At 40.6% G+C, this 27,430-nt stretch overlaps 1 protein-coding gene across 4 annotated transcripts in view; it reads right to left on the bottom strand.

The window, feature by feature from the left end:
* Positions 1 to 11,338: 11,338 nt before the first annotated feature.
* The window catches only part of LOC140480385 (triple functional domain protein), a 588,738-nt gene continuing 572,646 nt past the window's right edge, over positions 11,339 to 27,430 (bottom strand). For 3 of the 4 annotated variants that reach the window (XM_072575174.1, XM_072575175.1, XM_072575176.1), the window contains exons 56-57: positions 18,199 to 18,337; positions 11,340 to 13,239 (exon numbers count right to left, since the gene is read on the bottom strand). In XM_072575174.1, the coding sequence (XP_072431275.1) occupies positions 12,697 to 13,239; positions 18,199 to 18,337 (682 nt within the window). In that variant the 3' untranslated portion in view covers positions 11,340 to 12,696. Of the gene's footprint in view, positions 13,240 to 18,198; positions 18,338 to 27,430 lie in introns of all 4 variants that reach the window. The other variant, XM_072575177.1, reaches the window with a different exon arrangement.

Genomic DNA, 27,430 nt, shown 5'->3' with positions numbered 1-27,430 from the left:
TGTATAATTCTTGGGTGTAGACCCTCAGGATGCAAATAGCAAGTGTTGTGATTCTTCCTGTCACCACTATTATGAAAGGTGGTCTGACCATTGTCTTATAATCCAAGTAGTTCTCCCTGTGTCTGCGTGCGTTTCCTCTGGGTGCTCCAGTTACCTCCCACAACCCAAAGGTATGCAGGTTAGGGTGAACTAGCCATGTTAAATTGCTCATAGGGTTAGGTGCATTAGTCAGGGGTAAAATATAGAGTTAGGGAATGGGTCTGGGTGGGTTACTCTTCAGAGGGTTGATGTGGACTTGTTGGGCTGAAGGGCCTGTTTCCATACTGTAGGGAACCTAAGCTAATCTAACCTAGTCGGATTGTATCATACCACCTGTATACAGAGGGTTATGCAGCAAAACACTTTTGACCGTAGGTTCCCGAGGCAGTGGTTAGCAAGCAACAGTGATCACGACAAGTTTCACAAAACACAGGAAGCTCAGGTACTGACAGTTAAAACCAGAATATTTGGTTCAAATCAGGGTCAAATGCCTCTTTCTACATTGAAACCACTGTCTGTAATTCCCCACAGTGTTTACTGCATGCCTCTATAAATGCAAAAGTGGAAAAAGTCCTGTCATATTTCTGACATGCTGCTGGCTTTTGCAAAATTACCATTAACACACCGCCAGCAGAGGACTTTCCTTATAGGTTAACAACACTCTTCTTGGTTTCAGCTCGTCTCGGTTCTTCCTCTAGTAATTTTTCTTCGACTGAGCTTGTTGATCTAAAATGACCATTCGGATGTGAAAAGGAATACAGTATTCTGCAATAATAATTTTGAAACTTTAGATTTGGTTCCAGCAGATGGCAGCAATATTTTACATCACTGAGTAAAAAAACCAAGGGAAAACATTTCATTAGCAACCTCCCTGAACTAAGGAAGTCAACCGGTGACTAGGAAAATGCCAAGGGCAGAGTAAAATGGATTTGAGTAAAGCCTTTATAGTTGTAGAGATGTACAGCACAGCACAAGGCCCTGTGGTACCAGTCAGAAACAGCGACCTAACTATTGTAATCCCATTTTCTGGCACTTGGCCAATAGCCTTGGCATTGTGAGTGTATATCTAAATACTTGAGAAATGTCACAAAGATTTCTGCTTCTATCACCTTACATGGAGTGTTTTCCTCAATCCCTTCTAATCCTCCTGCTCGTTACCTTAAATCTATGCCCCCTGATCACTAATCCCTCCACCAAGGGGAAAAGATCCTTCCCACCTACCTATCTTCTCCCCCCAACAGTTTATACGTCCCAATCATATCACTCCTCAGCTCCAAGGAAAATATAACCCAAGTCTATCCAATCTTTCTTCATAACTAAAACCTTCAAGCCCAAGCAACATTGTGGTAAATCTCCTCTGCACCCTCTCCAGTGCAATCATATCCCTCCCATAATGTGGATTCCAGAACTACACACTTACCTATAGCCCAATTCATCTTATACAGAGTTCCAGCATTACCTCCCTGCTCTTAAATGCTTTGCCTCAGCTAATAAAGAGGCCTTCTTAACCACTTTATCTACCTGTCCTTAAGGGACTATTGGTCATGCACACCAAGGCCCCTCTCATTCTTGGTGCTTCAGAGGGTGCTACCGTTCGTCATGTATTCCCCTGCCTTGTTTATCCTGCCCAAGCACATCGCCTCACACTTACCTGGATCAAATCCCATTTGCCACTGACCAGTCTATCTTACCAGCATGCCTATATCGAAAAACAAAGAGAATAAAGAACAGTACAGCACAGGAACAGGTTCCTTGGCCCACCAAGATTATACTGACACAAATTGAAAAATATTTGTCTCCATGCTGTCTGTTTTGCTCTACACCCTGCCTATTCATGTATCTGTCAAGAAGCCTCTATCGTAGCTGCTTTTACCACCTCCTCTGGCAACACATTCCAGCCATTTATCATTCTCTTGCTTAAAAACCTTGCCTCTCATCTCCTTTCAACCTTCTCCCTTTTACCTTAAACCAATGTCCCCTAGTAATTGACATTTCTTTCCTGGGGAAAAAAACGACTCTGATTATCCATTCTATCCATGCCTGTCATTATTTTGCAACTTCTATCAGGTCGCCCCTCAGCCTCTGATGTTCAAGTGAAAATAAACCAAGTTTGTCCAATCTCTACTCATAGCTAATACCCTCGAAATCAGGCAACATCTGTACCCTCTCCAAAGCCACCATATCCTTCTGGTAATTTTGAGACCAGTACTGTACACAATACTCCAAATGTGCCCAACTAAAGTTCTACGCAACTACAACTTGGCTTGTATATACTCTATGCCTTGACAATGAAGGCAAGCATGTCATACACCTTCTTGACCACCTTATCTATTGTGTTGTCACTTTCAGGGAACTGTGGACCTGTACGCCTAGATCCCTCTATATGTTAATGCTTCTAAGGGTTCTGCCATTTACTGTATGTAGAGGAACCTCGATTATCTGAAGGACATGGCGGGGAATATTTTGTTCAGATAATTCAATTCTGGATAACATAGTTAGCCACGCATCAGGACCTTGTGATCTTGTTCGGATATTCCGAAATTCAGTTAATTGAATGCCGGATAATCAAGGTTCCTCTTTACTTGCTTTCTACCACCTCGCATTTGTTTGATTAAATTCCAACGACCATTTCTCCATTCAAGTCTCCAGCCAATGCAAATCCTGTTGTGCCCTCTGGCAATCCTCCTCACTATGCACAGCTCCCCCCCAATCTTTGTGTCGTTCACAACCTTACTAATCAGACAACCCTACATTCTCGTCCAAATCATGTCTCTTTTTTACAAACAACAGGGATAGTTGCACTGATCCCTGTGGAACATCACTGCTCACAGATCTCCAGTCTGGAAAAAAAATCCTTCCACCGCTACTGTGTCTTCTATGAGCAAGCTAGTTCTGTATCCATCTTACCAGCTCATCACAGATCTCATGTGACTTCACCTTCTGTATCAGCCTGTCACCAAGGGATCTTGTCAAAGGCCTTACTAAAGTCCATGTAGACAACATCCACTGCCCTGCCCTCATTAATCACCTTTGTCACTTCATCAAAAACCTCAATTAAGTTTGAGACACAAACTCTCCTGCACAAAGCCATGCTGCCATAAGTCCTTTTTAAAAACTATGTGAGTAAATCCTCTCACTAAGAATGTTCTCAAATAATTACCTTTTCCCTTGCTTTGTTTAAACAAAGGCACAACATTAGCTATTTGTCAGTCCTCTGGGACCTCTTTGGTGACTATATTTCATACAAAATGCCAGCAATTTCCTCCCTTAGAATTTAAGATAAATCCTCTCTGGTCCAGGGCACTTAGAACATATAACAGTAGAGCACAGGAACAGGCCCCTTGGCCCACAATGTTTTGCGGAACATGACATCAACTGAAACTAATCCCTTCTGCCTGTTCTTGGGCCATATCCTTCCATTCCTTGCGTATTCATGAGCTTATGTAATAGTCCTTTAAATGTCCATATTATATTTGCCTCCACCAGCACTCCTGGAATGTATTCTAGACTCCTACCACTCTCGGTGTAAAATGCTTGCCTCTCACATCTCCTTTGAACTTTCCACCCTCACCATAAATACATGCGTCTTGGTATTAGAGATTTCAACTCTGGGAAAAAGATTCTGACCTTTAACGCTGCCTATGTATTTTATAATTTTATAGACTTCTGTCAAGTCTCTGCTCAGCCTCTGCAGCTCAACAGAAAACAACCCATGTTTTTCTAGCCCCTTCTGATAGCTCAAACCCTCTGATCCAGGCAGTATCCTGGTAAACTTCTTCTGCAACCTCTGTAAAGTCTCTGCATCCTTCCTGTAATGTGGCAATCAGAATTGAATGCAATACTCTAAGTGTGGCCTAACCAAAGTTTTATAAAGTTGCAACATGATTTCCTGACTCTTGTACTTAATTCCCTGACCAATAAAGCATACATTCTTTATCAACTTATTTACCTGTGTGGCTCCTTTCAGGAAGTTATGGACTTGAACCCCACGGTCCTTCTGTACATCAATGATGTTCACATTCCTGCCATTAACTGCATACTTTTCCTGAATATTTGATCGTCCAAAGTGCAGCACCTGTCACATCTATTTGGATTTCAGTAAGGCTGCTCTGGAAGGTTAGATTGCATGGAATCGGGGGCGAGCTGGCAAATTGGTTTGATGCTAGGACGCAGAGGGTAATAGTGGAAGGATGCTTGTCGGACTGGAGGCCTGTGACGAGTGGAGTGCCTCAGGGGTGGATGCTGGGCCCATTGCTATTTGTGATCTATATCAGTGACTTGGATGAGAATGTACAAGGACATGAGTAGTAAGTTTGCAGATGACACTAAAATAGGTGGTATTGTGGACAGTGAGAAAGGTTGGACAAGCTAGGACCTTTTTCTTTAGAGTGTAGGAGACTAAGGGGGTTATTATAGAGGTGTATGAGATGATGAGAGGCATGGATAGGGTGAATGCATTCAGTTTTTTTCCCAGGGTTGGGGAATTGAGGACTAGAGGGCATCGGTTTAAGGTTTGACGGGAAAGAATAAAATGGAACCTGAGGAGCAACCTTTTACATAGAGGGTGGTACACATATGGAATGAGCTGCCAGTGGAAGTGGTTGAGGCGGATACATTAATGACACTGAAAAGGCATTTAGGACAAAACCTAGATAGGAAAGGATTAGAAGGAGATGGGCCTAGTGCAGGGAAATGAGGTTAACGTGGGCATTTTGGTTGGCATGGAACAGTTTGGGCCAAAGTGTCTCTCTCTGTGCTGTAGGACTCTATGACTCCAATCATTTCTCAGCCCATATCTTCAACTGATCTATGTCCCACTGTATCCTTTGACAATCTTTTGCACTTTCCACAACTCCACCAATCTTTGTACAGTCTGCAAACTTACTAACCCACCCATCTACATTTTCACCCAATATATCACAAACAGCAGAGATCTTGGTACAGATCCCTAGTCATGGACCTCCGGCCTGAAAACACCTTTCTACCACTATGCTCTGACTTCTATGGGCAAACTAATTCTGAATCCATGGGACTAGGTCAGAGTGGATCCCATGCATCTTAATCTTCTGGATGAGCCTACCATGAGGGACATTTTTGAAAGCCTTACTAAAATCCATGTAAACAACATCCACTGCTCTACCCTTATCGATCACCTTTGTCACTTCCTTGAAAAATTCAATCAAGTTAGTAAGACATGACCTGCCCTGCACAAAGCCATACTAACTGTCCCTAATTAGGCCGTGCTTTTCCAAATGTGTGTAAATTCTATCCCTAAGAATTCTCTCCAATAGCTTCCCAACCACTGACATGAGACTCACTGGTCTACAGTTTCCAGGATTATCCCTATTTTCCTTCTTGAACAGAGGAACAATAGCTACTTGCCAGTCCTCTGGGACCTCTCCAGTGGCCAGCGAGGATACAAAAATCTTGGTGAAAGCCCCAGCAACCTCCTTTCTTCCCTCAATAACCTGGGGCAGACAATATCAGGCCCGGGGGACTTATTCACCTAAATGTTCTTCAAGAGATCCAATACTTCTTTCTTGATCTCAAAATACCGTAGCATATTAGCATGTCCCACACAAATCTCACTATCCTCCATATTCTTCTCCTGGTGAATACTGAAGTACTGATTTAGGATCTCACCCATATCCTCTGCTTTCAAGCACAAGTGCCCCCTTTATCCTTGAATGGTCCTACCTTCTCCTTAGTTATCCTCTTGTTTTCTATGTATGTATAGAATGCTTTGGGATTCTCTTTAACCCTACTGGTCAAGGTCAGTTCATGGCCCCTTCTTGCTCCACTTATTCCCTGCTTGCTTTATATTCCTCAAAGGCCCTGTCCGATTTTAGCTTCCTAAACCTTACATATGCTTCTTTTTTCCCTTTTGACTAAATTCACAACCTCCCTTGTTACCCATGATGCCCTTATCTTGCCATCCTTGTCCTTCTTACTGGAACTTTCTGGTCTTGAAATCTCCGCAGGTCTTTAAACAATTCCCACATGTCAAATGTGGACTTGACTGGTAATAGCTTCTCTCAATTAACATTCCCTAGCTCCTGCCTGATACTGAAATAATTTGCCTTCCCACAATTTAGTACCTTCCCACAAGGTCCTTGTTCATAGCTAAATCCTGTCCCATTGAAAGATTTTGCCAATACAAGGCCCAGTATGGCCCCTCTTTCTAGTTAGACCATTGACATACTCTTTCAAGAAACTCTTGTTTATCTTGATTTCAAAACATGTAACACCGTTTTGAAATATCAACATACAACTCGACTCACTATTCTTCTGTCATCTAAGTAATCTCCTCACTATTTACCACCCCATCAATTTTCACATCATCTACAAAATTACTGATTCTATATTCAAGTCTAAAGTCATATAAATACCACAAACAGCAAGAGCCTGAACAATAAACCCTGAGGAATACCACTGGACACTCCTTCCAATCTTAAAAAAAACATCCTGCCTTTGTGGATTCAATTAGCCAAATTTCCTCGGATCCCATGACCTTCACTATTAGTCTCCCATATGGGACCTTATCAAAAGTCTCACTTAAGTCCAAATAGGTTACGTTGATTGAGATATTTGGAAATGATGTAGATGAGAATGTGTGTGGGATGATAATTAAGTTGTGGATGACACAAAGATTGGTTTGGTAGTTGAATGAGGTGGAAGGTATGAGATTACAGGAAGACATAAATGGATTGGTCAGATGCGTAGTTCAGTTGCAGATGGAATTGAACTTCATTAACTGTGAGGCAATGTATTCTTAGTTCTTCTTAGTATAAGGTAGAAAATTAATGTTGAACTTTTAACTAATTTCATTATTTCTCTACATTGCACTTAAGAGTTTGTACCTAGGTACCTTTGAATCTGACTTGGCCCCAGGAATGGTGACTTTGTGCACTTTTCACTGTATTGCTGTATGGGTGTGAATACACATGTCAATAAGACCTAATTATAAATTAATTTTGATTGGCAAACTTGGAAGAGGAAAGTGAAATTTACTGTAGCCAAGTTGTTACCAGCAATGATCCCTGTGGGTTGACACTAGTTACAGGTTGTCATCCTGAAAATACTCCTCTTATCTCAACTCTGTCTTCTGTTGGTTACCCAATCCTCTATCCATTCTAATATATTACCTCCAATACCATTTGGGACCTATGAAACACCTTCTGAAAATGGGGCAGAGTATTTTAAATCTCTGCCACCTGGTTCTTCACTCTTCAACCAATGGAAGTGTTTCTCTGTTTACTCTATCCAGATTTCTTGTGATTTTAAAACCTTTAACAAGAGGAACCTCATCTCAGAGTGACGTATGACACCAAGATTACAGATGGACAGTGAGGTCTGCAGATGCTGGAGATCAGAGTCCAAAAGTGTGGCACTGAAAAAGCAAAGCAAATCAGGCAGTATCCGAGGAGGAGCGTCAACATTTCGGGCATAAGCCCTTCATTAGGAATGTGGGGCGGAAGGGGGCTGAGAGGGGAAGGTAGCTTAGAAGACGATTGGTAGCTGCAGGTGGGGGTTGATGATGAAGTGGATAGGTGGGAAGGAAGGTGGGACAGTTCAAGAGAGTGGTACTGAGTTGGAGGATTGGATCTGGGATGAGGTGGGGGGAGGGGAAATTGGTGAAGTTGACTTGATGCTGTGTGATTGGAGGGTCCCCAGGCAGAAAATGAGGTGTTCTTACTCCAGGTGTCAGATGGCTAGGATTTGACGGTGGAGGAGGCCCAGAGTTGAAGTGGTTGGCCACAGGGCGGTAGGGTTGTTTGGTGCGTGTCCTGGAGATGTTCTCTGAAACTGTCCCACCTGTCCATCGTCCTTCCCACCTATCTGCTCCGACTGATGACCATCATCCCCCACCTGCATCTACCTATCGCCTTCCAAGCTACCTTCCCTCCAGTACCCACACCCCCATATTTATCTCTCAATCCCCTACTCTCACCCCCATTCCCGATGAAGGGCTTATGCCTGAGATGTCAACTCTCCTGCTCCTTGGATGCTGCCTGACCTGCTGTGCTTTTCCAGTGCCATACTTTTCAACCAGGACTACAGATGGCCTGATTAAACTTAAGTTAGGGAGAGGAATGGAGTTATAAACTGGGAAAGAAAGTTTGTGGTGGGACTAAAGATAATGGCCTTGGTTTTCCCAATTTGTGGTTGGAGAAAATTTCTGTTCGTCAGTAATGGATGTTGGGTAGGCAGCCTGACAATTTAGTGACAGAGGTTAGGAGGAAATTGAAAGTCACGAACCTCTCGAAATTGATGCTATGAATTTGTGGTATGTTTCTGAGGGTCAATATGTAGAAAAGAAATAGAAATTTATACAAGAGTCAATATGGGAATGGGAACAGAATCCATTTGCATATAATTCTCCTGTTACAACTGTATAGATAAGAATGGAATCCCATCTAGTTTGGTGCTAGTGGAGAAGTAATGGAGGATAATACTGTGATCAACCATGTAAAAGAGTGCGGATAAGTAGAGAAGGGTATAGAGGTATCATTTTCTTGCGTCAGTCACAATGAAATTTGTGACTTGGCACTGAGTTTTTCTTGTACTGTGGCTAGAGCAGAAATCTTAATGGGGGAATTCAAACATGGAGTACGAAGAAATATCTGCATTTGAGGCAACAGCATATTCAAGGACTTTGGAGAAAGGACACTGGAAGCAGACCTGTAGTTTAAAAGAACGAAAGAGTGAAGGATTTTTCAGAGATGTTGGTGAAGAGGGCATATTGAAGGAAGAAGAGAATAGAATAAGAGACAAGTAATAAAAACAGCAAGAGTAAGACATTTAGCCTTTCAAGTCTGCTCACCATTCAGTAAAATCATGGCTGATTTGTGTCTTTAACTCCACTTTTGTCTGTCCCACAAGGCCCACCCATTACCTTAACACTCCCTCCTATATCAAAAATCTGTCTAATGCAGCATTGAATATATTCAGTGACCAAGCCTACACTGCTGAGGTACAGAATTCCAAAGATTAACAACTTTTGACAGAAGGAATTCTCCTCCCCATTTTAAATGGGAGATCACTTAGAAACTTTAGGAAGTTTAGAAACTGAGCCTCCTGATCTAGATTTGCCCACAAAAAGAAACATCCACTCAGCATCAACCCTGCCAAGCCCCTCAGAATCTTGTGTGTTTTAGTAAGATTACCTTTAATTCACCTAAACTTTAATGAGAAAAGGCCCAACATACTTAACCTTTCCTCATAAGGCAACCCCTTATCAATTAAGGGAACCACATCTGAATTGCGATCAATGCGACTATATCCCTCTTTAAATAAGGTACGATATCCAGTACTCTCGTATGGTTTCACCAATGCCCTATAGTGTCATAACAATCCTACTTTCGTCCTAGAATTCCTTGCAGTAAGGGTCAACATTCTACTTGCCTTCCTTATGGTTTAATGTACTTGTAAACTAATCTGCTGAGATTCAGGTATAAGGTCACCCAGATTCCACTGTACCACAATATCTTTTCTGAAAATCTGAGGGAATCATTCAGAATATGGGAACAGAGGAAGGAGGAGGGAGATTGGACAGCCAACAGTCTGATAGCCATAGGATTAGTAGGGTGGATAATGTTTTGCCATTATTTAGGAAAGGTGGTAAGGAAAAGCCAGAGAACTATAAACTGGTGAGCCTGACATCAGTGTTAAGTAAGTTATTGGAGGGGGATTCTGAGGGACAAGATCTGCATATATTTGGAAAGGCAAGGACTGATTGGAGATAGTCAAATGGCTTTGTGCATGGGAAATCATGTCTTACCAGCAGCAAAAAGATGATTGATGAAAGCAAAGTTGTGGACATTATCTATATGGACTTCAGCAAGGCGTTCAACAAGGTTTTGCATGGTAGTTTGGTTAGAAAGGTTAGATCACGTGGAATCCAAAGACAGCTAGCCATTTAGATACAAAATTAGCTTGAAGGTAGGAGACAGAGAGTGGTGGTGAAAGGTTGTTTTGTGGACTGGAGGCCTGCGACTAGTGGTGTGCCGTAATAATTGGTGCTGGATCCACTGCTTTTTGACATTTAAGTAAACGACTTGGATGTGAGTAAAACAGGAAGGGTTAGTAAGTTTGCAGATGACACCAAAAGCAGAGATGTAGTGGACAGTGAATAAGGTTACTCAGGTACAATGGGACCTTGATCAGATGGGCCAAGGAGTGGCATATTAAGTTTAATTTAGATAAATATGAGGTTTGCGTTTTGATAAGGTAAATCAGGGCAGGACTTGGACAGTTAATGATGAGTATTGTCAAGCAAAGAGACTTTGGGATGTGTGGTTCTTTGAAGATGGAGTCACAGGTAGACAGGTTAATGAAGAAAGCACTCTGTGCCTTTGCCTTTATTGGTGATTGCATCAAGTATAGAAATTGGAATGTCATATTGTGGTTGCACAGGACACTGGTCACTTTTAGAGTATTGCATTCAGTTCTGGTCACCCTGCAATAGAAAAGATGTTATTAAACTTGAAAAGATGCAGAGAAGATTTACAAAAATGTTGGTGGATTTGAGTTATAGGGATAGGCTGGGGCTATTTTCTCTGGAGTATCAGAGGCTGAGGGGTGACCTTTTAGAGCTTTATACATCACGAGCAACATGGATAGGGTGAATAGCTAACATCTAAGTTCCAGAGTAGGGGAATCCGAAACTAGAGGGCACAGGTTTAAGGTGAAAGAGGAAAAATATAAAAGGGACCTAAGGGGCAACGTCTTCACGTAGAGAGTGGTGCACGTATGAAATGAGCTGCCAGAGGAAGTGGTGAAGGCTGCTGGACAGGTACAAGAATAGGGAGGGTTTAGAGGGATATTGGGTAAATTCTGGCAAATGTGACTTAATTTAGGATATCTGATCGGCATGGACGAATTGAACAGAAGGGTCTTTTTCTGTGCTGTACAACTCTATGATTTTGAGTGAACAGAAGATAGGTCTTGTAGACAAATGAGCTTGGAGTGAGCATTAGAGGAGATGACAAAGAAACTAGAGAAAGATGAGAGTTCAGACTGGAAGATGGAGGAATCTTACAAGAAGTTTGATTAACTTGGCTAGAAGAGAGGAAAGCAGCTCATCAAGTGTTCTCAATTTTAGTGATGAAGATGAGTGAATACCCAGCACTTTTTGAATTGTGGGTGGAAGAGACAAATCAATGCTTGTCCTTTTAAGAGTCATTTTAAAAATTATGATGTTGCACAGCTAGTTTCATTTATTTTCCAATATTTAATCACAGCCTTCATTTTATTGAACTACAAGGAGCAGACACACTGATGCACTAAAATAAAATCTGTGTTGCATTAGTTTAATTTTAATAAACAGAAAAATATATTTACAGCACATATTTAGAGAAACACAATGGATGCTGTACAAAAGAAATATACATGCACAAACAGATTTCAAACTTAAAAGAGAGACTAACAGGCATTACATTAAAAAAATAATGAGAGTTTGACATGACAATACATCCAGTTTTGAGTTCCCATTTTCCTTCTCTTACAGGTTTGTTTTTCAAGACCCTACAGTACTAGTTTATGCTTGATATAAACATACTGCATAGCTAAAAAATATCAGGTTTGGTTCATTCTTGGGGTTTATCCCACAATGACTGGCTTGGGATGCAGTTCCTAGTAGTCAAATCCTTTTTCAAAAGGTCAGTGTGATAAAGAAGTCAAACAACTGTGTAGTTTGCAGTACAGAGTACATGCTTATTTTTTAATATTTATTACAGATACAACAGAAGTCTTCATAAATAGAGTTGCATAAAATGTTAAAGCCACAACATTGCACATGATATGAAGTAAAACATAAAATACAATGAGTGCATTTACAGTACGTATTCCTCCTTAACTGCTCTGCAATCAGATTGGCAGGTGAAACTCCAAAAACCCTCCATAAATGAAACAGCATTTGCCTCTTCACTTGGGGGAGTTTGGGGGAAAAAAAATCCAGAATGGCATACCAGCGTTAAAAGTACAGACTGAAGGCAGATAACGGTCTTTATACAAGTAAGGCTTATATATAATTAGAGCAATACATTTGTTTCAATTAGACGCAAAAGGTCCATGGTTCGACTTATAGCAGTAAAAACATGAGCCACATCTGGCTAAATGCAAGGGATTATAATTTAAATACATCAGTGAGGCAACTGAAAAGCTTTATGACCAGTAAAAATCAGACATTTCACTGGAGATCATTTTCAGTGACTGTCTTGATTAAAATCAATCAAGGAGGAAAGAATTTTAACAAAAAAACTTTGTTCTTTGTTGGCTAATTTTTAATCACATAATTAAATGTTTCAAAGTCCAGCGAGTTTAATTAAATACAATAACAACAATAATTCTTCTCTAAAGTTTCCTAGGCAATATGTGAAAATTGTTCTCCTGTGATCAAAAGCAAAATACTGTCAAAGTAATGAGAATCCAGCTGGTTGTGCAGTTCTCCCCACCAACTTTGCATTGCATGGGTGGCAATGAATCCCAAGTACTGTTTGTACAAAGTTCCTTGGCATTCAATTCCACACAATGACACTTAAAGCAGCTGATTTGCTGTCAGTTTTATTTCAAGTCAGCAGTTGAATGGCTGAAGACAGTGTCTCCAACCTGACTGGCAGATGAAAGAGAATGAGTAAATTAATCTCCAAGTGAGGTTCACACTCTTGACAAGAGTCTACTTTGTAAGAAATTCTTTATACTACCAACCGGCCGAACATCATTCTGGTGTTTGCGCCGTTCAACGAATGAAGTCAATCTCGACGTGTTTAGAGTTTCAGTGTCTCTGTTGATGCCTGGCTGCAGCCAAGGATCCAAAAGGCACATTGCAGCCGAGGGACGTTTGCTTGAATCTCCCTGAAGTAAGAAGCAAACAAAATCTTTGGCAGCTTGACTGACCCCTGTGAAGTAGTCATCAGGGAAGCTGAAGTCCAATCGGCAAATGTTCAAACATGTTTCTTCTACACTCTCGTCCAAAAAAGGAGACACACCACTGAGAAGGACATAGGCAAGTACCCCAACACTCCATGTATCTGATGTAAAACAGGCAGGATTTCCTAAAATAATTTCTGGAGCTGCAAACTCAGGGCTTCCTAGCAATTGATGAACATAATATGTTGTGGTTAGCTGCATGGAATCCCCAAAATCAGCAAGTTTGATGTGTGGTTTGGCTTTGCTGTGGTCCACCAACACATTTTCTGGCTTTAAGTGATCAAGATGTATATAGATTAGTATTCGATAACTCACAAACATAAGTTTGCTATAATAAACCCACAGTATCTCATTAAAGAATTGAATTAACAAGCATGATTATCACAACATTTGATTTCATTTGCAACAGTTATAATTTTTAACTATGACCAGTTTCTATGTCATTTACTGTTTTCCTGCTTCCCAATAATTGTGTAATACAGTAAATAAGATGCATAAGATGAGGCCCAGGTTAACAGTGCATAGAAGCAGGAATAGATCATGCAGGCTGTCTAGCCTATTCCGCCATTTAATACAATCATGACTGATCGAACACTTTAATACATTTTAACCCACAATATCCCTAACCCCTTACATCAGTGATAATCAAAAATCATCAACTGCTACCTCAGACAGCCTTAAAAACTGACCTTCCAGAGCCCTCTAGGGTACATAATTCCAAAAATTCACAAACCTACGTTAAAAGAAATTCTCCTCCTCTCAGTCATAAGTAGCATTCCCTTCATTTTTATCCGTTGATTCTAGATTCCTTAATCGGGTAATATCGTAAATATTAAATATTTTGTAGATTTTGAGGAGATTACCTATTATTCTTCAGAATTACAGAGATATTGGGCCTAGTTTGCCCAATATCTCTTCATAGGACAGTCTCACCATCCCAGGAACAAATCTGGTGAACCTTTGCTGCACTCTCTCTATGGCAATGATATCTCTCCTGTGATAAGGAGACCAAAACTGTACACAGTGCTCAATGGTGTTTCTTAACCAAGCTCCTATACAATTGAAGCCAAACTTCATTACTCCTGCACTCAATTCCTCTTGCACTAAAGGCTAACATGCCATTAGTCTTCCTAATATTTTGCTGCACCTGCATGTTAACCTTCAGTAACTTATTGATGAGGACACCCAGGTCCAGGTGTATATCTACACTTCCAACCACTCACCATTTAAGAAATACACTGCACATCTGTTCTTCGTACCAAAGTGGATAACTTCACATTTTTACATGTTATATTCTACCTGCCATGTTCTTGCCCAATCAGTAAGCCTGTCCAAATCTTCCTAAAAATATTTTACATCTCCCTCACAAAATATTCCCCCTTAGTTTTGTATCATCTGCAAATTTCAAAACATTACATTTGGACCCCAACTTTAAATCATTGATATAATCACAAACAGCCTGAGCCCAAACACTGAATCTTGCAGTGTCAATGTAGAATGACCTATTCACATCTACTTTTTTCTATCCATTAGTCAATTCTTAATCCATGTATGTACATTTTTTTCCCAATACAGTGTACTTTAATTTGCTAACCAGCCTCTTGTGGGGGAGCTTATCAAAAGCCTTCTGAAAATTCAAATATGCTACATCTATCCATTACGCTTTATCATGTTGGCAACATCCTCCAAAAATTGACCAATTTGACAAACATAATTTTCCATTCTCAAATCCATGCCGACTCTGCCCAATCGGATTGTTTTTATCCAAGTGACTATTTAGCATTTATGATCAAATCTTGCATTTTCCCACAATAAGATTGACAGGTTTTTCGCTTCTTGCTTTTTCCTTTGCTCCTTTCTTAAATAGTGAGCGACATTTACAAACTTCCAATCAAAGGTAATCATTGTAAAATCTACCAATTTATGAAGATAACTACCATGCATTGACAGGAAAGGAGGTCACCCTGTTGGGAGTTTTCTACAGGCCTCTGAATAGTTCCAGAAATGAAGAGGAAAGGATAGCAGCGATGATTCTCGATCGGAACGAGAGTATCAGTTGTTATGGGGGACTTCAACTTCCCAAATATTGACTGGGAACACTATAGTTCAAGTACTTTAGATGGGTTGGTTTTTGTCCAATGTGTGCAGAAGAGTTTCCTTAAACAATATATAGATAGGCCAACAAGGGGCAAGGCCACATTGGATTTGGTACTGGGTAATGAACCTGGCCAGGTGTTAGATTTGGAGGTAGGTGAGCACTTTGGTGATAGTGACCACAATTCTGCTATGTTTACTTTAGCGATGGAAAGGGATAGGTATACACTGGAGGGCAAGAGCTACAGCTGGGGGAAAGGCAATTACGATGCGATTAGACAAGATTTAGGATGCATAGGATGGAGATGGAAACTGCAGGGAATGGGCACAATTGAAATGTGGAGTTTATTCAATAAATATGTACCTGTCAGAGAGGGAGGAATTTGTTGAGCGCAGGAGCCGTGGTTTACTAAGGAAGTTGGATCTCTAGTCAAGTGGAAGAAGGCGGCTTATGTTAGGATGAGATGTGAAGGCTCAATTAGGATGATTGATAGTTACAAGGTAGCCAGGCAGGACCTAAAGAGAGAGCTAAGAAGAGCCAGGAGGGGACATGAGAAGTTGTTGGTGGAGAGGATCAGGGAAAACCCTAAAGCTTTCTATAGATACATAAGGGATAAAAGAATGACTGGAGTAAGGTTAGGGACAATCAAGGACAGTAGTGGGAAGTTGCGCATGGAGTCAGAGGAGATGGGGGAACCGCTAAATGAATATTTTTCGTCAGTATTCACACTGGAAAAAGACAATGTTGTTGAGGACAATACTGAAAAACAGGCTACCAAACAAGATGGGATTGAGGTTCACAAGGAGGTGGTTTTAGAAATTTTGGGAAGTGTGAAAATAGATAAATCCCCTGGGCTGAATGGGATTTATCCTAAGATTAAGCCAGGGAGGAGACTGCCAAGCCTTTGGCATTGTCTACAGGAATAGTACCAGAAGGCTGGAGGATAGCAGATATTGTTCCCTTGTTAAGAAGGGAAGTAGAGACAACCCTGGAAAATATAGACCTTTGAGCTTTACTTCGGTTGTCGGTAAAGTGTTGGAAAATGTTATAAGAGATAGAATTTATAATCCTCTAGGAAGGAATAAGTTGATTCGGCATTGTCAACACAGTTTGAGAAGGGTAGGTCGTGCCTCTCAAACCTTATTGAGTTTGTTGAGGAGGTGACCAAACAGGTGGATGAGGGTAAAGTGGTTGATGCAGTATATATGGATTTCAGTAAGGCATTTGATAAGGTTCCCCATGGTAGGCTATTGCAGAAAATACAGAAGCATGGGATTGAGGATAATTTAGTGGTTTGGATCAGAAATTGGCTAGCTGAAAGAAGACAGAGGGTAGTGGTTGATCGGAAATGTTCATCCTGGAGTTCAGTTACTGGTGGTATACCGCAAAGATTTGTTTTAGGTCCACTGCTATTTGTCATTTTTACAAACAACCTGAATGAGGGTGTAGAAGGATGGATCAGTAAATTTGTAGATGACACTAAGGTCGGTACAGTTGTGGATAGTGCCGAAGGATGTTGTAAGTTACAGAGGGACGTAGATAAGCTGCAGAGCTGGGTGGAGAGGTGGCAAATGGAGTTTAATGCGGTAATTTTTGGAAGGTGCAACAGGAATAGAGAGTATTGGGCTAATGGTACGATTCTTGGGAGTGTACATAAGCAGAGAGATCTCTGTGTCCATGTACGCAGATCCCTCAAAGTTGCCACCCAGGTTGATAGGGCTGTTAAGAAGGCATATGGCATGTTAGCTTTTATTGGTAGAGGGACTGAGTTTTGGAACCACGAGGTAGTGCTGCAGCTGTACAAAACTCTTGGAGTATTGCGTGCGCTTCTGGTCACTGCATTATAGGAGGATGTGGAAGCTTTGGAAAGGGTGCAGGGGAGATTTACTAGGATGTTCCCTGATAAAGTGGGGGGGAGGGGGGGGGGTAGGAGGGAGGAGAAGGTCTTACGAGGAAAGGTTGAGGGATTTGAGGCTGTTTTCGTTAGAGAGAAGTTTGAGAGCTCATAGAGTAATAGGGGCATTTAATACACTGCCTGCAACAGTTGTAGACTCGCCAACTTTACGGGCATTTAAATGGTCATTGGATAGTCATATGGATGTGAATGAAATAGTGTAGGTTAGATGAGCTTCAGATTGGTTTCACAGGTCAGCACAACATCGAAAACCAAAGGACCTGTATTGCACTGTAATGTTCTATATTGTATTTCTATATCCAATTCCTTCAGCACTCTGGGATCAACTTTCAGCCCTCCAGTAATTTCTTCAGTACAACTTTCTTACTGATACACATTTCCTTCAACTCCTTATTCTCCCTCATCAGTTGGATGTCTAGGTAGTTGTGAAAAATCTCCCAGAATAGTGAAAGCAGACACAAAGTAACCATTCAGCCTCTCTGCCATTTCTCTATTTTCCATTATAAATTCTCCTGACTGTTTTTAATGGACCTACATTCATATTAGTCTCCTTTTAATTTACCTATAGAACTTTTCACAAGTCATTTTTTGTTCTTTTTGCTTGGTTGCATTATCTTATTCTTCCTCTCGTCAGTTTCTTTTTTGTCCTTCTTAACTGTATTCTAAATGCTTTCCAATTCTCAGATTTATTACTATTTCTGGCCATTTTATAAGCTATTAATACAAACTATTAATTTTACACAATCTTATTCTAAACTTTATCAACTATGGTTGACTCACCTTTTTGAGTTTAGCACCCTGAAGGAATGTTTAGTTGCTGTAAGCCACGTAATAGTTCTTTAAAGAACGTCCATTGCCTTTTAATTTATTTTCGAATTTTCAGCTCAGTCAACTTATGCTTAATGCTTTCATATGTTCTCTTACACAAACTTAAAACTCTTGCTTCAGAATGAGCTGCTGTACTTTGAAACATAATGCAAAATCCTACCATGCTGTGACCACAGAAAGTGGTTTAGAAGGTTAAAATGTTAACCTACCTACTACTATTCCACAACACAGCACAATAGAGAACCAATGTGTCACACACAAATTTAGCATGTTACAGAAAGTCATAGTGAAAACAGTAAACTATCCCTTATGTTTGCAATATATTTCAGTGTGGTGTCAGTAAAAAAAAAACTTTCTGAAGAATTTGTTAGAATAAGCTGGTCTCACCAACCTTTATATCTAGGTGAGCTATTCTGCAGTGGTGTAAATACTGCACAGCTTCCAGAGTTTCTCTGAGATATGATGTTACCTTTTCTTCAGTCAAATTCCCCCATTCTATTATGTAGTTGAGAAGGCGACCTTGGTCTGCTCTGAAAAATAAAGATACTAAGAATTTAACAATCATTATGTGGTGATGAAATTAAATCTTAACATTTTTATCTATTTCCACTCTTTCAAGCCTCTTATGCACTGATCCTGACTTATTACATCCTCTTATGTCTCTTCAGTTTCTAAATTCATTGTCCTTCTATCTAAGTAAGACATTTTAAATTAAATGGTAAAATAACAAATGTGTTTCTATAGTGCATTTAAGGGCATTACAATATCCCAAAATGCCAGGTTAATACTTTTGAAACAAAAACAGAAATTGCTGGAAAAACTCAGCATGTCTGGCAGCATTTCAGCAATTTCTGTTTTGGTTTCTGATTTCCAGCATCTGCAGTTCTTTTGTATTTTTAATTTAATGCTTTCAAAGTGCAGTCAATGCCATAATGTAGTGTAAATACTGGATGCATGTTTTCATTAGCCAGGGCTAGAATATAGGAGCAAGGAAGTCACTATATAACTTTATAAAATGATTGGTTAGGCCACAGATGGAATACTATGAGCAATTCTAGTCACCACACTATCGATATATTGGAGCGTATATTCACCAGGATCACAGAATCCCTACAGTGTGGAAACAGGCCCTTTGGCCCAACAAGTCCACAACGACCCTCCGAAGAGTTTCCCACCCAAACCCATTTCTCATTACTCTACATTTACCCCTGACTAATGCACCTAACCTACACATCCCTGAACACTATGGGCAATTTAGCATGGCCAATTTACCTAACGTGCACATCTTTGGATTGTGGGAGGAAACCCACACAGACACAGTGAGATTGTGCAAACTCCACACAGACAGTCGCCAGAAGCTGGAATCGAACCCGGGTCCCTAGCACTGTGAGGCAGCAGTGCTAACCACTGAGCCGCCACAGGATATTGCCTGTGATGAAAACTCTTAGTTGTGAGGTGAGACTGGATAGGCTGGGTGTGTTTTCCTTGGAGCAGTGGAGGCTCAGTGTGGATCCGAATGTGGTATACAAAATTGGGAAAGGCATAGACAGGATAGATTGTGACAAGCTTTTCCCCATGGCAGACATGTTTAAGACCAATTAACACAAGTTTAAGAATTGGAGTAAGTGGTTTAAAAGAGATTTGAGAAAACAACTTTTTCACTCAGACAGTGGTAGAAATATGGAATGCACTGCCAGAGAGTCTGTTGAAAGCAGGTACTCTTGCAATATTTAAAAGGCATTTGAATGACACTTAAAATACTAGGATGTTGGAGGCTATGGTCCAAGTGCAAGTGAATGGGTTAGTGCAGTTTAGTACTTAGAGTGTGGTGCTGGAAAAGCACAGCAGGTCAGGCAGCATCCGAGGAGCACAAAAATCAACTTTTTGGGCAGGGCTTTTGCTCGAAACATCAATTTTCCTGATTCTCGGATGCTGCCTCACCTGCTGTGCTTTTCCAGCACCACACTCTCGACTCTGATCTCCTGCATCTACAGTCCTCACTTTTGCCTAGTTTAGTGTTTGTTGATCAGTATAGACACAGTGGGCCACAGGGCCTGTTTCTATGCTGAATGATTCTATGTGGTTGACAATTTGATCACAGCATGGCCTCCACATTTGAGTTCCGATCAAACTACCTTATGCCCATTTAGCTTCAATATGCACAAGTTACCATAATACCTGAATTATACATTAATGTAAATTTAATGACAAACTAATTTCAGAATTGATCCATTGTGTATACCTGACTTCGTGTTTTTATTGAACATAATATTTTTGTATTTCTGATTACCAAGTAATCTCATCAACTAAACAGATGGTGAACTATCAGAAATAATATTTAATGGGAATATGCAGAGAACAGTGGAGAACATTTATTGGAATAACACACAGTAAAGCCCATACTCCAAAATGTGGCATCTGCATCAGATCAACAATTGTTCATTAGATGATCGTCAGGTCTCAGGACTTAGCTATGTTAATACACTGGATAAATTTGGCTTATATCTCCTTGAGATGGGGAGATTAAGGAATGATCTGATGTTAAAATAATGAAAGGACTGATAAATCAGATAGGGAAATGTTGAAAAGGGAAGTACATACTCTGGAAATAAAGGAACTAAAGTAATTACAGATAGAAACATTTGAATTAGAAGATAAATTGCTGTCACAGTTAATAAAATCACAGAACCTACTTAAAGGTTAGTAAGTGCCAACTAGACTGACAAATTCAAGAAACGTGCAGAGAACAGCACCAACTGCCAAACTGCATTCTTCAACTCTAAACAGGTCTTTGACATCTGTCAATCATCAAGAACTGTGGTACATCCTTCTCAAATTTGGTTTTCTGCAAAAATTCCATCACTATCATGGACTTGGTGCATGGCAACTGCAAGCTGACATTCTTACCAACAGATCCACCACATATCAAATGTGTGTGCAATTTGGTGTCAAGCAAAGTTGTGTCACTGTACCAACTTTTTCCCTTCTTCCGCTGCAACCCTTTACCCGACATCCATGCATTTTTGCACTGGCATGTTTAACTGACTGGACAAGCAGGTTCAACCTCCATTACCTCCAGTCTAGAATCAATACCACCCCAACCTCTGTTGCTGAGCTGCAGTATGCAGGCAACACGTGTGCACGCACACCCAAACAATATTTGATGCATAGGAGGGAATGGGTCTTAAACATTTGGAAGAAAACGTAACTCTCCCAGCCTGCTCACGTTCTGTAACACTATTGCCTGTCTATCCAGATGCATAGTGAGCCATTGAACATTAAGGATTAATTCCTGTACCTTGGGTGCCTCCTCTCGGAGATAGCACACATTGACAAAGCAATTCTGCATCACCTGCAGTCTACCAGAGCAGCCTTTGGTCATCTGAGGAACACAGTATTAGATTAAAATATCTCAAATTCAATACCAATCTCATGGACATGAATTGGAGACATGGATAATGTACAGAAGATACTTCCAATCCCCAAAGAAATCCCTAAAGCAGTGTAGGATCGGTGCTCTAATGCAAGTGTCATCTCTCAAGCTAACATCCCCAGTCTTGAGGCAATTGCTATGACCAATCAGATGTGTTTAGCAGGCCACAACATGCACATTCCTCGTGAATGATCCAACTTTGTTCCCTTTGAGTTCTTGAACAATAAGATGGCATAGAGATCTACAGCACAGAATAAGGCCCGTCAGCCCAATGTGCCGCAATCAAAAACAACTACGTAACTATTCTAATTCCATTTTCCAGTACTTGGCCTATAGCCTATATACCTTGGCACATCTAAATACTTCTTAAATGTTAGGAGAGTTTCTGCCTGTACCACCCTTACAGGCAGTGAGTTCCAGATTTCCACCATCACCTGGTTGAAAACATTTTTCCTCACATCTCCTGTAAACCTTCTGCCCCTTACCTTAAATTCCTTACATTCACTCAATTTGATAAACATGATACAAGAAATGGCTGACGGCACTAGATACTGAAGAGACTATGGGTTGTCTATATTTTGGTAAAAATAATGAAGACATCTGCTCCAGAACTAGCTGTGCTTATAATCAAGCAGTTTCAGTCCAGTTACAACACTGGCAATGTGGAAAATTGCCTAGATATATCCCCAAAGGCAGTACAAAGCCGATCTGGTCAACTAATGCCCTATTCGTGCACTTCCATTCATTTGAAATGAAATGGAATAACCTAATGACGCAGTTCCTGATGTCATTATAGCTTTGGTTCAAATAGGAACAAAACATCTGAACTCCATGGATGAGGTGACAGTAGCTAGCCTTGACATAGAAGCAGTGTTTGACCAAGAACAGCATCAAGAAGGCCTAACAAAACCTAAATCAAAGGTAATCAGGCAAAACCCCTTGTCAGTTGGAGTCACACCCAGTAGAACGGAAAATTGTTGTGGTTATTGAAGTTCACTCATTGCATCTCTGCAGAGGTTCCTCAGGATAAAGTCCAAAGTCCAAGTATATTTTGCTGTTTACATCAATTGTCTTCTCTTGAGCACAACATCCAAAGTAGGGACATTTGCTAATGTTCAGCACTACTTGTGAAATCTCAGATGCTGAATTAGTCTGTCTCCAAATGGAGCAAGACCTAGATATCATCAAGGTTTATGTCAATAAGTCACAAGTAGCATGTGCATCATAAAGTGCCAAGTAATGACTACATCACGAAAATAGAGAATTGAACCATCTCCACTTGACATTCAATAGTGTTGCCATTGCTGAATCCCCATCTACCAACACCCTTGAGCTTAGCATTGACCAGGAACTAAACTGGACCCGCCATATAAATATTGCAGTGACAAGTTTGAAAGCTGGGAATTCTGCATTGAGTAACATTCACACACTTCCTCAAATCCTGTCCAGCATCTACCAGGCATAAGCCAGGATTGTGATAGAATACTCCCCACTTGCCTAGAGGAGTGCAGCTCCAACAATACTCAAATTGACACCATCCAGGACAAAGTAACCTGCTTTACTGACACCACATTCATCATCTGCAACATTCACTCCATTCATCACTGCCTCACAATGTCAGAAGTGCAAACCATCTACAAGATTTGGCATTTCACTCAGGATCCTGCAAGTGCACCTTCCAAGCCCATGCCCTCCAGCACCTAGAAGAACAATGATAACACATAGAGTCAACACCTTGGAACTGCACTGCTGTTCCTTCACTGCTGCAGGCTGAAAATCTTGGAACTTACTCCTTAACTGCATGGTTACTTACTCTAAGTGCCTCAGTTCAAGAATGCAATGCATCACTACCTTCTCAAAAGCAGTTAGACCATAAGACATAGGAGCAGAAATAAATCATTAAGCACAATGAGTCTATTCCACTCTTCATTGAGATCGTGGCTGATTTGATTATCCTCAACTCCATTTCTCTGCTTTTCCCTATAACTCCCAAATAAAAATAGTCTATCTCTGCTTCAATACACTTAACAAACCAGCCTCAAAAGCCTCTGCAGTACAGAATTCCACAGATTTAGTACCTCTTGATCGCTGTTTTATATGGGTGACCCTTTCTTCTGAGATTATGTTCTCTGGTCCTAAATTTTCCTTCAAGGGGCAACATCCTATTGGCCTCTATCCTGTCAGTCTCCTAAGAATCTTGTATGTTTCATAAAGTCACCTCTCATTCTTCTAAATTCTGATGATTTCAGGCCCAGGACTCAACTTCTTCTCATAAGACAGTCCCTCCGTAGCTGGTCTCTGCCAAATGAATGTTTTCTGGACTGTCTTCCAATGTCAGTTTATCTTCCCTTAGATAAGGGATCTAAAATTGTTGGCAGTATTCCAACCATGGTGTGACCAGTGTTTTATATAGTTTTATTAAGACTTCCTTATTTCCTTACTCCATTCCCTTCGAAACAAAGGCCAACATTTCATTTGTCTTTCCTATTACCCGAACTTGAATGCTAGCTTTTTGAGAGTCTGAGGCAAAGAATCCGAAATCTCTCTGTTTTGTTGCTTTCTGCAGTTTTGGCATTTAACAGAATACTCAGCTCCTCTATTCTTTCTGCCAAACTTCATAACCTCACATTTGCCCACATAATGGTTCATTTGCCAAATTTTTGCCATTCACCTAACCTATCTTCATTCCAATGTAGACTCCTTGTGTCATCCTCATGACAATCAATGCTACAGCCTTAGACAAAAAAGGTAGCCATGATATAGAGAAGCCAGTGTTAGACTGGGTGGACAGGGTCAGAGCCACGCAACATCAAGTTATAGACCCACAGGTTTATTTAAAATCACAAGCTTTTGGAGTGCTGCTCCTTTGTCAGGTGAAGTGACTTCACCTGATGAAAGAGCAGCGCTTGAGAAAAGGTAGGATTACCACACTGCAAGGGCTCTTTTGTCAACTGTGTGACGGCACGGTGGCTCAGTGGCTACTACTGCTGTCTCACAGCACCGGGGACCCAGATTCAATTCCAGCCTCGGGTGACTATCTGTGTGGAGTTTGCACATTCTCCCCGTATCTGCGTGGGTTTCCTCTGAGTGCTCCAGTTTCCTCTCACAATCCAAAGATGTGCAGGTTAGGTGGATTGGTCATGCTAAATTGCCCATAGTGTTCAGGGATGTGTAAGGTAGGTGCATTGGTCGGGGGTAAATGTACAGCAATAAGTTTGTGAAATAGGTCTGGGTGGGATACTCTTCGGAGGGTCGGTGTGGGCTTGTTGGGTTGAAGGACCTGTTTCCATACTGTAGGGATTCTATATAAAAGAACTATAAGCTAACTGGCTTGTAGTTTCCTATATCCCTTTTTGAATAAAGGAGTTGCACTTGCTATTGTCCGAAGTGCAACTCCAACCATTTGTTCAGAACTGACGATTGTAAACCTGTGGAGTTTACCCTCCCTTATATCTCCTAATCGTCTGTCATCTTCTTATTTTCCATCATTACTTCCTCTTTCAGACAAATGCTCATTTTGTTAAAATTAAAGAGCTGTGGATGCTGGAGATCTGAAATAAAACCAAGAAACTCAGCAGGTTTGCCAGTATCTGTGGGGACAGAACAGATTTAATGTTTTGAGTTGAATCCAAACTGCTAATCTTTGTATTAATTGTTAGTCATTTTTTTCATTAAAAAAAATATTTTGTCCAATCTTCTAAACAGCTTTGCTTTTTCTTGTAATTTAATAATGTTTTAAACATTTTGATCAACCATAGGTAATGGGTTCTCTCCTTGGAATTTTTTTTTAACAATTCATTTATGGAGTCTGGGCAAGGCGGCCTGGGTCAAGAAGGACTAGGAGAGCAAATACATCGGAACACCATCGAGTTTTCTTCCAAGCCATTTGCCATCCTTCAGTATCACTGGGTCAAAATCCTGGAACTCTCTTCCTAATAGCACTGTGATTATCTTGACCAAAGGGATTGCAGCAGCTCAATAAGGCAGTTCAACAGCAGCTTTTGAAGGGCAGCTAGGTATTGAATGGGCAATATAGCTGGCCCAGCCAGCAATAGCCACACCCAGTGACTGAAGCAAACACCATTAAACAGGAAGTGCGAGAAATATTGAAAATACCCAGCAGATCTGTATCTGTGAAGAGGTAAACAGAAATAGATCTTTCTCTCAATATTGGAAAGACAAAAGAACTGATCATTGACATCAGGAGGAAAGGAGGAGGACATGTCCTTGTCAACGTCAATGGAGCTGAGGTGTGAAGGGTTTAAAGCATCAAGTTCCTAGGAGTGACGATAACCGACAATCTGTCCTGGATTTCCCAAGTAGATGTGATGGTCAAGAAGGGGCACAATGCCTCTTCTTCCTCAGGTGGCCTAAGAAATTCAGCATGTCCCTCCCCAAACTTTCAGAGGCACCACAGATAGCACTCTATTTGGGTGCATGATGACCTGGTATGGCAATTGCTCTGGCCTCGACCGTAAGAAACTACAGAAAGATATGTACACTTGCAGACCATCACAGAAGCCAACCTCCATGGACTCCATTTACACTTGTTGTTGGCGTAGAAAGGCTGCCAACAGCATCAAAGGCTCCTCCTACTACAGGAATGCTCTCTTCCATCAGGCAGACAATATAGAAGCTTGAACACAAACAACAACACATTCAAAAACAGCTTCTTCTCGGTTGTTATAAGACTGCTGAATGGACCTAACTTCAAATAAGGTTGAACTTGCTAATGTAGATCTTGCTTTGCGCACCTCCTGTGCAGCCATAACTTTGTATGCCTTGTTCGTCTAAACACCCTATGATCTGTATGTCCTTATTTGCTATGATTTGCCTGTACTGCTTGCAAAACAAAACTTTTCATGGCATTTAGATACATGTGACTACAATAAATCAAATCAAATCAATGTTTCAGGTCAGTTCATGAGGAAAGCTCACAAACTTGAAACGTTAACGCTGCTTCTCTTTTGCACATATGCTATCAGACTTGCTGTATAATTTCTATAATTTTCTGTTTTTATTTCACATTTCTGATTAGATTAGATTAGATTACTTACAGTGTGGAAACAGGCCCTTCGGCCCAACAATTTCCATCAATTACTATTATTACTATTGGAATAAGTCACTACTGTTTTGAATGGGGACACAGATTTTTACTTGACTAGATGGCTAGTTGTTATAAAACATGAAGTCCTTAATAATTAGACCTTATTTTGGCAGATTACATCCAAAATATGTACATTTTCTTGTGATGCAACCACCATCTGTCATTTTCAAGGACAAGACACTGCTTGTGTTTTAGCAACCTCTCAATGGAGTAAAGGGGAAACTTCCTGTTAAATTATCACACAATGTGAAACATCACAAATGTTATAAACCTAATTGCTATCTTTTGGTTGTTAAAAACTGAAAGAACTATGGATGCTGTAAATCAGAAATAAAAATAGAAATTGCTGGAAAAGCTCATATGATTCTGGAGCATCGGAGGCTGAGGGGTGAACTTTATAGAGGTTTATAAAATCATGAGGGGCATGGATAGGATAAACAGTCTTTTCCCTGAGGTGGGGGTGTCCAGATCTAGGACATAGGTTTAGGGTGAGAGGGGAAAGATTAAAAAAAGGGACCTAAGAAGCAACTTTTTCACGAACTGCCAGAGGAATTGTTGGAGGCTGGTACAATTGCAGCATTTAAAAGGCATCTGGATGAGTATATGAATAGGAAGGGTTTAGAGGGATATAGGCCAAGTGTTGACAAATGGGACTAGATTAGGTTAGGACATCTGGTCGGCGTAGACAAGTTAGACCAAAGGGTCTGTTTCCGTGCTGTAAATCTCTATGACTATGACTCTATGGTCTGGCAGCATCCGTGGAGAGAAATTGACCCAAAATCTGTGGATTTCTCTCCACAGATGTTGTCAGAGCTGCTCAGCTTTTCCAGCAATTTCTATTTTTATCTCCTCGTCGGTTCTTTGGTACCATCAGTTCTGCTTCAGAATTCTTAAGAGGCAACCAGCAGACATTTATGTGATGGGATGCTTTGCTAAACTAAATGTGCTGCATAACCAAATGTTAATGCTGAATGAAATGTCAATATAATGCTAGGGGTGCTACAATAAACATTTTCCCCAGACTTCTACTAAACAATAAGTTTTAATGCATTTTGTTACAATATGATGTTTATTTCATGCTTT

The sequence above is a fragment of the Chiloscyllium punctatum genome, chromosome 8 (assembly GCF_047496795.1).
Source record: "Chiloscyllium punctatum isolate Juve2018m chromosome 8, sChiPun1.3, whole genome shotgun sequence".
NCBI classification, from domain to species: Eukaryota; Metazoa; Chordata; class Chondrichthyes; order Orectolobiformes; family Hemiscylliidae; genus Chiloscyllium; species Chiloscyllium punctatum.
Note: the sequence above shows the minus strand (reverse complement) of the source record. Positions and strands in the feature narration are given on the sequence as shown.